Source organism: Solanum dulcamara, chromosome 3 (genome assembly GCF_947179165.1).
Source record: "Solanum dulcamara chromosome 3, daSolDulc1.2, whole genome shotgun sequence".
Lineage (NCBI taxonomy): Eukaryota > Viridiplantae > Streptophyta > Magnoliopsida > Solanales > Solanaceae > Solanum > Solanum dulcamara.
In genome coordinates, this window is record NC_077239.1 from 78,344,311 (window position 1) to 78,356,652 (window position 12,342).

General features: G+C 28.2%; 1 protein-coding gene across 1 annotated transcript; it reads left to right on the forward strand.

Moving 5' to 3' along the window:
• The first annotated feature begins 4,969 nt into the window (after positions 1–4,969).
• LOC129881854 (ethylene-response factor C3-like) lies at positions 4,970–5,928 on the forward strand. Its single transcript, XM_055955964.1, has one exon. It carries the CDS (start codon positions 5,048–5,050, stop codon positions 5,765–5,767), a length of 720 nt encoding a protein of 239 aa, XP_055811939.1. The 5' UTR covers positions 4,970–5,047; the 3' UTR covers positions 5,768–5,928.
• Positions 5,929–12,342: the final 6,414 nt, after the last annotated feature.

Consider the following 12,342-nt stretch of genomic DNA (forward strand, 5'->3'; position numbering starts at 1 on the left):
CAATTTTTAACACATATATATAGGATGTGATCAAAAGCTATTGGTTTTTCTAGAGCTCCTCGTAAGACTTGTTGAAAAACTCGTTATCAGACTTGATTGATTTCGATATCTCGTATCTAAAGCGTTGCATCTTTGCATGAGGCAAGACTATCATAAAAAATACGAATTCAACAGAATTCAATAACTTTGATTCAAACCTTATATATTTATTGAAAAAATCACTGAATATGTACATATAATAAACTTTATTAACCTTAAACTTCAAATTCTAAATCTGTTTCTAACATAAGCCCATGTGATGTCTATATCACTATATGATAAAAAAACAAAATGAAAAATATATTCCAATATTCATTGCTATTTCCATAAAATGTCATTTTCCATGGTTTGGCATGTTAGTGAACTAACGTGAATTTGGCATATTTTTTGACTTGAAAGAAAATTAGAAGTTCACATGAATCCCATATATATATGGGGTAAATGCTGACCAAAAATTAATTAAAGTAGTGTAACAAATCAAGTTAAGATAAAACACGCAACTGGAATTTGATGATTCACCCCATAGAAATTTTGATGAGTATTTTGATCATTATGAAAAAAAATTAAAAGTCTCCAACTTTTTAACATCAAATAATTCAATGAACTAATTAGGTAGAAAAATATTAGTTAAAAAATAGGTATACCTGGCTTCTTTTCCACCGTCGTCTTATTATTCTATGACTTGTGCGGTAAACATTATATGCATACTACAAACAAATCAAGAAGCAAATGAACTCCTTCCACCGTTTCAATTTATTTGTGAAGTAAATTCCAGCTAGAAAATTTAAGAATTTTTTCATAATAAAAATAAATAGCAATTATAATTTAAATTATTAATTGTCGAAAATCTTAACGTGGCGGATGGATACTATTTGTCTGTTGCTCAAAAATCTCTTCATTAGTGGATTTGATCTAATAATATATAATGTATCAAAATATTATTTAGTTTTGTACTTTTAAAAATATCATATGAGACATTGAAATTAACAGTTATTCTCTCCCGTTTTTATTAAGTGAATTATTGGGCTATGACACACTCTTAAGAAAATCATGTAAGAATAAAAATTAAATAATACTTTTTCCACTATTAGTTTTTTGATTATTTTCAAACTATTTTTCTAAAAAATGTAAAGTAGTTAAAAATCTCATTAAAAAGAATGGAACAAATTTCTTAAACTTCGAAATTTTTTACTTATTTTGAACTAAAAAAAAATCTCAATAATCTATTTAATATGAACTAATGGGAGTATCAAATTAGGAAAAAAAATCTTTTTAAAATAATTTTTTTAAAAAAAGACAAATCAATTAAAATCGAGGAAGTAACTATGGTCGATATGACGCAGACTATTTTATATTTCGCAGGATTTTTAATTATCCCTGTCAGTTACTATTCTTTTCCTTAATCTGATAATTAGGCTGTCATTATCAGAAAGTGTCAGCCAACTTAAAAAATATGCGTTCTAGATTTTGCTGTGTCATCAAGTTCTAAATTTGGAACGTGAAATTATTAAATATAATTTTTATGCAGTTATTAATAGTGAATTGATTATTGTTATCATGTTATGAAATAATTATTTACTCTAAGAATATGAAAGAATTATTTACTCTTATGAGATGCAAGATGATTCATCTAAATTATTTTTTATCTAAAAATTACACTGTATAAAAACACTAAATATTAATTTCTTTTGACTTCTTCATACATATATGATATACTTGTTTATATTGTGAATTTCCTTAATGATTTTTTCCCCACCACGATAGTATCAACATTGCCAATCAAATGTTGCATTGAATATTACAACAATTATTTTTTTTGTTACACGAATAATTAATTAATACTATAATCTATCGATCTATCTATCTATCTATATATATATATATATATATAGGAGGATTATAGACAAAGTGATGTGGCACCTCTTTATGACCTCCATTCATATTATTATTTTTTGCCTTTTTTCTCTAATTTTCTTTCTAAATATGTATTAGTCACAGAATAATAAAACACACGCACTAACAAATGTCAAAAACTCATGCATATATATATATATATATAGAAGAGGATTATATGTTTTTTAAAGTTATATAAAAAAAAGAGATCTTTTTTAAGAAAACCTTTTTAAAAAGTAAAATGTGATAACGAAAATATTTTTTATCTAATTTTTAACTCTAATAGCAATATTTATAAATAGAATTAATTTTTTTTATGTACATGAAATTAATGAAGGGGAGCCTTGGAGTAACTGGTAAAGTTGCTGCCATGTGACCAGGAGGTCACGAGTTTAAGCCTTGGAAACAGCTTCTGGCAGAAATGCAAGGTAAGACTGCGTACACCCTTGTGGTCAGGCCTTTCTCCGGACTCAAAAAAAATATTTCTCAAATTAATAACCGCGCGAAGCGCAGATAAGTTCAGTAGTTTTATGATAAATTTTATTGATACTAATTAAACCCGACAAATCACAATAAACCAAACCACACAATTAAAAATCATTATTTTTTAACTATACAAATATTTTGATTAAATTAGTGAGAAAAGAAAAAATAATAATATTTTCACATGAAAAAATTTAAAAGTTTTTTATTATTTTATTAAGAATTCCTCTCCTACCATGCATATTTTAAGTGAGCTGATTCGATAAAAATGAGTCGAAAAATCATATTCTAAAGAACAAATTTTCCATCAAATAATTCTTGCGGCTACCATCAAATATTGTACTAAAATGATAAGTATTTTTCGATCTTTAATCAAAAGTTTTTAATTCTTTGTATGAGGTCATTTTATTTGGAAACCGTTAATTCCTCAAAATAAAAAAATCAATATAAATTTAAATTAATTAGACTTCAAATAAATACCAGACACTAGACACTGAATTAGAAATCAAAAAAAAATCTTGCAGCGAACAGAAAGTGTGACTTTTCTAGAAGCAAGAGTGAGATTCTTTATCCAAAATAACGGTCAACATATTTCGAGGCAAAGGAGAAAGTCCTTTTTACTAAAATATAATTTCTATATAATATAAAACCATATAGTATTGAGCAACTATTACAGCATTGACTAACAAAAATTTACCCAATTAAATCACTAACATTAATATAAACTACCCTAATTAGAAAACAAAAATTAAGGAACGCACAAAGAAAGAATGAAAAATAAATAAATAAAAAAAGGTAGACAATTCTTGAATACTCTACTTTGAAAACTTTTACAATTGAAATTTCTTTTGCAGCAAAATTCAACAAAAACTCATTCGTGGAAAAACTTATAAAAATGAGTCAATATATTAGTTTTATTTTGGAACGTGCGTTATATTTTTCTTAAGGCACATACCTTATATGAAATTGGTCAAGAAAATCAAATATATATTATCTACTTGTTGAATTTTTTTGTGACACTAATATTTATTGTGGTGGAATAATTGAATTTTTAGAAGTCTCGAGTTTGAGTTTCTGAAATGAAAAAAAATAGAAAGCGCTATCTCTAACAATAAGTTCAGTAATGTGCGAATTTAAATTTAATCAGATTTTAATATTATAAATAATAGACACCGAAAATGAAAAAAAGATTTATTTTTTTATTCTTTAGTTTTCCTTACTAGTTAACGAGCTTATAGTCTAAATTAATGCAGTAACAGTCAAAATTCTTATTTTATACCGTTCTCAATAAATTCAACTATACTTGGAAAACAAGTATGTAGTTTCAAGTCAATTTTGAGTGCAATATTGCACAGGCGAAGTCATAATTAAACCTTTTCAATTCTAAATTTTAAGATATCCATATCAGATATTAGTAATTGAGTTTTCAGTTTTATTAATATACTTATATACATATTCAATAGATTTTTTTAAATATAAATACATTATTCGAACAAAAGCTACTCATTTAAAAAATTCATAATTTTGTTTTCAATCCTCTATCTTTTATCTTGTAATATATTGAATTAAAATTATATTGTTAAGCTATAGAGTTCAATTCGTGTGTTTCATGTTCATAGACTTTTTTTTTTTTTTTTTTTCGTTGATGAGAGAATCCGCATTTGCTATTTTTCGAATACACACAAATTCCATTCAAATATAATAGCAATTGAATCACACCAAAGAAATAAACTACACTGTACAAACTCCAAGAGATGATCTCGATTGAAAAAACATACATAAGATTTTAAATTTCTAACTCTCTTAGTCCTTATTTGAAAAATCATGTGCTCAGCAAACTCAATCACTCTTATGTATGTGTTCATAAATTTTCATAACATATATTATCAAGCATTTATTTATTTGATATATACCTTTTAAAAAAAATTAATTTATTAACCAAATTTGGTGATTCACCTTGATTTTATTTTATTTTATTGAGATTTTATGTATAGTTGAGACTGTTTCCTCACCAATAATTAAAACCAAAAAAAATGAAAATAAGTGAAGTCAAAAAACGTCCAGGTTGCTGACGTCATTCGATCCCCGTCTGACTTGGCCGCCTTGATTGATTTGACCCACGTGCGCTATTGCCCATCGGTACAATTTAAATATTAAAATATTCTCAAAACATCTTCCTCGGTCACACTTCTTTTTTTATTTCCCCATTTTGCCCTTACTATCTCCTGCACTACGTATTTTACCCCTAATTCCTTATTTATATAAGTATATATTTTATAATTTTCTCCCATTCGCTAAAAAGTAAAACACTTCGTATCAAAGACGATTTCATATATACAAGATTCGAACTTGATATTTTTGATCAAGAATAAAAGAGTATTTATTACTCCACTAGAATTTGGCAATTATATATATATTTTTTTTATTTGGCTCCACCTACATATAATTTAATAATTTTTTTCATCTCCATTTAGATTTTCTTTGTGGGACCCACCTCAATTTTGGATATATATAAACAAGGCCAGCCAAGCCCAAAGTTAATTCTCCTAGTATTGGACCATTACTTGAAAAAAAAAACAGAGCATCTACAAAAACAGAGCATTTTTTTCCCCCAAAACATAAAAAAAATTAAATGGATTCTTCTTCTTGTTCTTCTCATTTCTTCTATTCTATGAATTCTGATTTAAATTCTTCTGATTCTTCATGGGAATGGTCCAATTTAAACATATCATCTTCTCTACCTTTCAACGTTAACGACTCCGAAGAGATGCTTCTTTTCGGTGTTCTTGCTAACGCTGCTCAGGAAACAACTTCAGAGACAGTTACCTCGTATCGCGTTAAGGAAGAGGAAGTAAGTTCAAAATCCGAGGTAATTGAGGCAAAACCTGGGAAGGAGAAGTCGTTTCGAGGTGTTAGGAGGCGTCCATGGGGGAAATTCGCGGCGGAGATAAGAGATTCTACTAGGAATGGTGTTAGAGTATGGTTAGGAACATTTGATAGTGCGGAAGATGCTGCTTTAGCTTATGATCAAGCCGCTTTTTCAATGAGGGGTACATCTGCCATTTTGAATTTTCCAATTGAGACGGTTAGGGAGTCTCTACGTGACATGAAATGTCACGTGGATAAAGATTGTTCCCCTGTAATGGCGCTAAAAAAGCGCCATTCAATGAGGAAAAGGAATACGAGTTCCAAGAAGAGTAATAATAAACTAGTGAGGGAAGTTAAAATGGAGAATGTAAATAATGTAGTTGTGTTTGAAGATTTGGGGGCTGATTATTTGGAACAACTTTTGAGTAGTAGTTCAAGTGATCAAAGTTGTTGTGATGCAACAACTTATTTTAGTCCATGGTAAAATCAAAGATTTATCCATGGTTTTTATTTATTATTTTATTTTTATTTCTTTTTGTCTTAGGGGTGGGAGGATTCCGTCTCTTTGTTGTAAAAATTTTGGTGATGGTTGTAATTTAAGCTTTATGTGATTTTGTTAGATGACTAGAGACTCATTTTCATGTTTTCGTGGTTTTTTTCTAGAGTGAAAAACAACTTTGCAATAGAATTATTACGAAAGAGATAATATTTGTTCTTATTTCGTATGGAAGGAGATCATTTTAAAAGATAATAATATCATAATTTTATTGAAGATAAGAGTGAAATTTGGGACGCTTTTAAGTAAATCGAACTGATTTGCATTACACTTCTAGTTTTGTTATGCACTAAGAAAGGAGTTCTTTAACATGCATGTATATAAAGTTTTTTCCATCACGAGTCAATTAAGTAGATTGATGAAAAAAGAATATATATATATATATATATATATATATATATATATATATATATATATATGTATTGAGAGACGCAAAAATAGATTCAAATAAAACGTGTCAAATTTTGGATAGTGAAAATAAATTGAGATTCTTGTGCATAACATTTTCAACGTCTACATTATACTCCTCTTAACACATGTAAATCCAAATAAACAAACCTAAATTGAACATGACACTTTTGAACTATTCCCATAGAAAGAACTTGACTTTAATTTCCATTATGCATAGGTTGACAAATAAAAATTGGCAAGTTGGCATGATTTTAACAAAGAAAATACAATATGCTAGTTTTAATGTTTTATAGAGCCTTCTTGGAAGCTCTCCCTATATCTTTTCCACATAACATGGTTACTATTTTGGTCCATTCTCAAACACAATTTTTTTTTAAAAAAAATAACAAAGAAGATTCTTTTGGTCTTAGAAGTTAGGTAGAGCTAAAAGCCATAGAAGCTATCATATCCCTATATTTTTGTTAAAAGTATAGGTGATCCAAGTGCATCGTATATAATTTACTTGAGATCTTTTATGAAATAATTTATTCTTAAAGTTATCTAGATGTCAAAATCCCACTTTGGTAAAAAAGTGTATAATCCAATCTAAGCGCATAGATCATCATTGTATTGCTTATCTCATATATTATTTTTAAATAAAGAATTGACTAGAGGGCAAATTTTTTATTTGGAGCAATGAGGTCCTCATTCATGCATTTAGCTCTTTTGAGCTCCTCCTCTTATGTTTGCTCATTGGTTAAAAGTAAAAACCTATTTTCCCATTTGGTAGGTCACTAAGTTATTCATATTTTTCGCGATTTTTTGGTGTTACAATTTTCTTACTAATTGAATCAATTTAGAATGAATCGATTAAACATCTCATTAGGAAGCCTAGTTTGATTTTTTTGTGGGGTATTTATTTTCATTCCACTTATATATTTAGTAGTGCACCGGGCGGTCCTTTATACATTTAGTAGTGAATGACATAATTGGTAAAATCCAGCTACTTTACCTATTTCATCATTCCTGACTATTTCTCATACTCTGTTGAAACAAAATAGTTTCATGTTCATTTAAAGATTGAATATTTTTCGATCTTTCTTGATACCACTTTTTTCAATTTCAATCTTAATTAGTTCGCAAAATTAAATGGCTAGTTTTTCTTCAAATCCTCGGATGTAACTTGTACCTATTACACATCAAAAATTTTGTATTAGCAATGCAAGAAGTTCATATCTATTTGAGAAAATTATTCTAAGACTGAAGTTTTTTCCTTACACGCACCAAAAAAAATAATTAAATCAAATACTAGTATCATGTGTTTGAATAATCAAACATGAATATTTACGTGTAATAAAATTATATTGAGCACGAATTCAACTAAAATGAAGAAGATAATACATATTACAGTAAGTAATTTCTTTACCGGTCTAAGAGTCTATTGGGCATTATTTTTGAGAGATTAAAAATATTTATTTTGAAAAAATAATATTTTTTTGAAAAATCAAGATATTTGGCCAATCAATAAAATTGTTTTTATATGGAAGCAGAAAAAATATTTCTGCTATTAGAAAGAAACTAAAAAAATAAAATTTCTTTAAAAAGCAGCAGCAGAAGAAGAAGCAGAAGCAGAAGCAGAAACAGAAAATTATTTATTTCAAGATCAAAATATCTCTGCCATATATACATATTTACCAATATATTCTTTATATTTATTTATTTTTGTAATGAAATTTTCGTATGTAATGATTTAATTTGTGGATTGATTTTTAAATTTATTTTGTTTGATAGTTTTAATTATATTTAAATCATCAAGTTAATATTACATCAATATTTTAAAAGGTTTGATGGAGTAATATTTTGTTTGAAAGTGCATTGATACTTGTCATTTTTCGTAATTCAACTCTCAAAAGCACTTTTTTTTTTAAAATTAGTCAAATATAATTTGCTTATCAAAATCACTTTTCAAATCAATTAGTGAAATACATATTGCTTTTTTTCTAAAGCATTTTTCTGAAAAGATATTTCAAAAAAAAAAGAAGAAATGCTACTTAAGCTAAATAGTTTTTAACATTAATATCAAAAAGACTTAACTTTGATGAACAAAAATACAGTGCAAGTATATACTTTTGGTAATAATAGATATTCGATAAAATCATTGAGGTATGGTAAACTATCTCAAACACTATAATTTACTAATCAGTATTTTCCTCTTTTTTTTTTCTTTGAATAGATATATAAAGTTCCTTCTAGAAAAATCTTGGAAGAATAGTATTCCACGTAGGGATGGGATTTGCAAGTTGCAAAGTTGATAGTATCATCAAAAAGACTTTATTAAATTTATCACGTGATTATAAATAGTGCTTAATATTCTTGGTTCAAATTCAAAGTTCTCATTCTGTCACCATCCTTAGCGTTAATTATTTATACACTCCTTAAAAAAATATTTAATTATATTATTTTTTATTTATGTTTTAAGATATGATTTTTCTTCATTAAATATTTATGAGAAATTAAGATCTATTGACCAATTACAAAATGAGTAGAAAAAACAATATTTTTGGCTATCTTATGTGTAAAAATAGCAATCTTTAATTTAAAAGTCATAAAATAATAATAATTAAGTGACCTAAAAACTCAATTCTCCTTAAACTATTTATGTGTCATAATTAGGATATTTGTAGTTTTTAAGAATAATTTCTATTAAAGATAAAAAAAATATTTTTTTTTATCTTAAAATTCTAAAATAATAAATAATTTATTAACATTTTGAGACGGATGGACTTTAAATAAAACTGAAAAGGGGCAATTAATCTACCGTACTCCTATTTCCTATGGACGTTAACATATTAAAATAATCGATTCCAAAAAGGGGTTAACTGAACTTGGCCACATTTTTTGGGACACCAAAGAGCTTTTTACCAACACACTAATGAGGATTTTAGTTATATACTAAGTATAATTGTTGTTGACTACGTTATATTTCTCCCTTATTATTTCAAGCATGCGTTGTAATATTGTATATAATTATATAATAGAAATGTGACAGCATGATATTGAAATATAAAATATTTTACATTTTGGTGGTAAAAGGCAGAATACGTATAACAATTTTTAAATTATTTTTTTTTGCGTAAGGGGAGGATTTGGTCTGATTTTGATACTATGTTGAAGAATGTCATGATCATTTCATCAATAAATTTAAATTGTTTAAAATAGCATTTTTATTATTTAATTATATTCTCAACACACACTCCCACATGTGGGCCGGATAAGAGAGAGCACACTTTTTCTAGGCTACACTTCTTCCAAATTTATCACAAAAATCAGATATCATGAAAATTGGTTAAGCATGAAAATAACTACTTCCCCTCAAATGGAGCGCGGCGTGAATTTGAATTAGTCGGACTTTAATGTGTATATCGAATATCGGATGAAAAATTAAAAACATTACGGGTCTTCTCTAAATCAAAATCAATATTACCAAAACTAAAAAGAGAAAAATAAAATAAAGAATATTTATTTGGGTTAACAAATTAGCAGGTATTCAAGAAACCCTGAATTCGAGCTTATAATACTGTATAAAATTTGAATGTTATCTGGGGGAATTTGCACAAATGGCCTTCTATGTCACTATTTAAATTCTGTCCCGTTAGTTTGCGAAGTATTTATTTAATTACTTCTAAAAGAGAAATTTAGTTCACTTCCATTGTAGGGACAAAATTTAAAGAATAAATCTTTAAAAAATATGGAAATTGAGGATTACGAAAGAAAACTAGCCAGTAATTGAGTGTTGTCACACTAAGTGGAAGAAACAGGGGCTATAGTCTCCTCTTCTCTTTATTATTAATATTATATAGTATTGATGTAGTATCTTATTCTTCATTTTTACTACTTGTTTCATTTGCTTTATTTATTTTGCTATTTGTTATCGTAATTTTTCTTTAATCTTGTTTTGATTACACTTATTTTGAACCTTGATGATCTATCAAAAATAACTTTTCTATCCAATATAAAAAAGTAAATATACGATTTATATACATTCTACCCTCTCACTGGTTATGTTGCTGCTGCTGCTGCTGTCATCTTAAAAAGGTCATGTGATGCAAATAATCCCATGGAGACAAATATTTAAGTTTTCACTATGACAGTACCTAGGTCCATTATTTGGGCCTTATTTGGGCCTTATTGGGCTTAATATATGGTACAAGTTGGCCATTATTTCCTTCTGATAACGAAAACATCGTATTTGATATACTGAATTTTATACAAATTAAAGCAACTAAAAAATTACCAAACATAGTATAATTTTACTACATGACCTTACAGAGTATTCCTAAATCTTGCAAGATTTTACTAAGGGGAGATTTGCGTTAGTATAGTTTAAACTTTAAACCTTTTGATGAAATTGTAACTTATATTTTAATTTAATCTGCTCATATGTTAATCCTTAGATGTGAAAAAAAAAATGAATACATGCATGGTTTTAGCTATGCTAATTTTAATATATGAGTAATTTTCTTCCAAACTAACAATTCATGGAATTTCCACCACTATTACCACGACCCCACCACCCCCTTTTTAGATTTCTTTTTCCACATTTTCCTGACACCCCACATCAAGATTTGCTAAAAAGATTACAACTTTCTTGGAATTTCAATGATTTAACTATTTGCAACTTAAGGGGTGTTAGAGGCACTGGAAAATCAATGAAAGAAGGGTTTTACACTTGTGCTTTATGGCTTCAATTTTTACCATCCTAAAACCCTTGCTTGTAATGTTAATGAAGCCATTCTTGATTTTGGGTATTTTAAGGATGTTTTGGAGATATTGTATGTTAGAAAAAAATGAAAATGAAGAGTGGAAGGAAAAAAAAATGGGACTAGTGTTTCTTATGTGGGTAAAGGTAAGGCGAAAAAGATTCGATTGGAGAAGCATGTTGATAAAGAACAAGATTGTAATTTTCGGTTTTTGTATGATAAAGTTTCTGTTTTTTCTTTGCTGATGCATTGAAGGAGGACATGAAATTGTATAATGAGGGGAAATTTTATGAACTTAACCTCGCGGCGAAGTGGTTTCCCTCTCTTGATTTGTCTTATAATAAGTCATTGTTAATGTGTGAAAGCATTGCAAGGAAATTATTCCCATGTGAGGAGTATGTTGAGTATAAGGATGTTGAAGAGGCGCATTATGTTTATTGTGTGAGGTATAGATTGAGGAAGGAAGTTCTCGTGCCATTACATAAGGCATTTTATTACGTGAATGGAATGGGGTTACAATACAGATTTTCAGGAAGTGTTTGATCAAATTCTTGAACTTGCTGTTGTTAGGAAAACGCGGACTAACACAAAATATATATGATCAAAATAGTAGAAATAAAATAAAAAAATAATGATACCAAGAATTTTACGTACTGCGGGACAAAAGGAGCAACTGATATCACTATAGTAAGGAGTTTTACACTGGATAGTGCTGAGTACAATACTCAAAAAATGACTACCACACACTCAAAAGAAATAACACTTTTTTGATTTACCACCTTACTAAAATATCGCTCACACTCTATTTTTCTTCACAGACTATTTTCTTAGAGTCTATGAAATCCTCACAGTTCTCTAAATAATTTTTATCTTTGTGAATTTTGGTGTATAAAATGAGGAGCTCAAAAGCTCTTGTTATAGGAACTCTTCCCACCCACCTTGCCTATCCTTTTTGACAAATCTTTGCAAACTCTTGAAGAAATCACTTGAGCCATATCATCTCTTTGTTAGCTTCAATAGCCGCAATATACTCAGCTTCAGTAGCCGCAATATACTCAGCTTCAGTTGTAGACAGTGCAACATACTTCTGCAACTTCGACTGCCATGAAATAGCTTCCCTTGAAAAAGTAAACAAATATCCAATAATGAATTTTTTATTATCAAGGTCACCTGCTATATCAGCATCTGTATAGCCCTTCAAGATTGGATTTGATCCTCCAAAACACAAACATTTATCTGAGCTTTCTCTCAGATGCCTGAGTATCTACTTTACAGCTTTCTAATGCTGTTTTTCTAGATTGTCGACAAACCTGCTGATAATACCAACAGTGTGAGCAATATCAGGTCTAGTGC

Excerpts from the sequence above, each read along its gene's own strand:
- LOC129881854 (XM_055955964.1), top strand. The coding sequence starts at position 5,048 with ATGGATTCTTCTTCTTGTTCTTCTCATTTCTTCTATTCTATGAATTCT.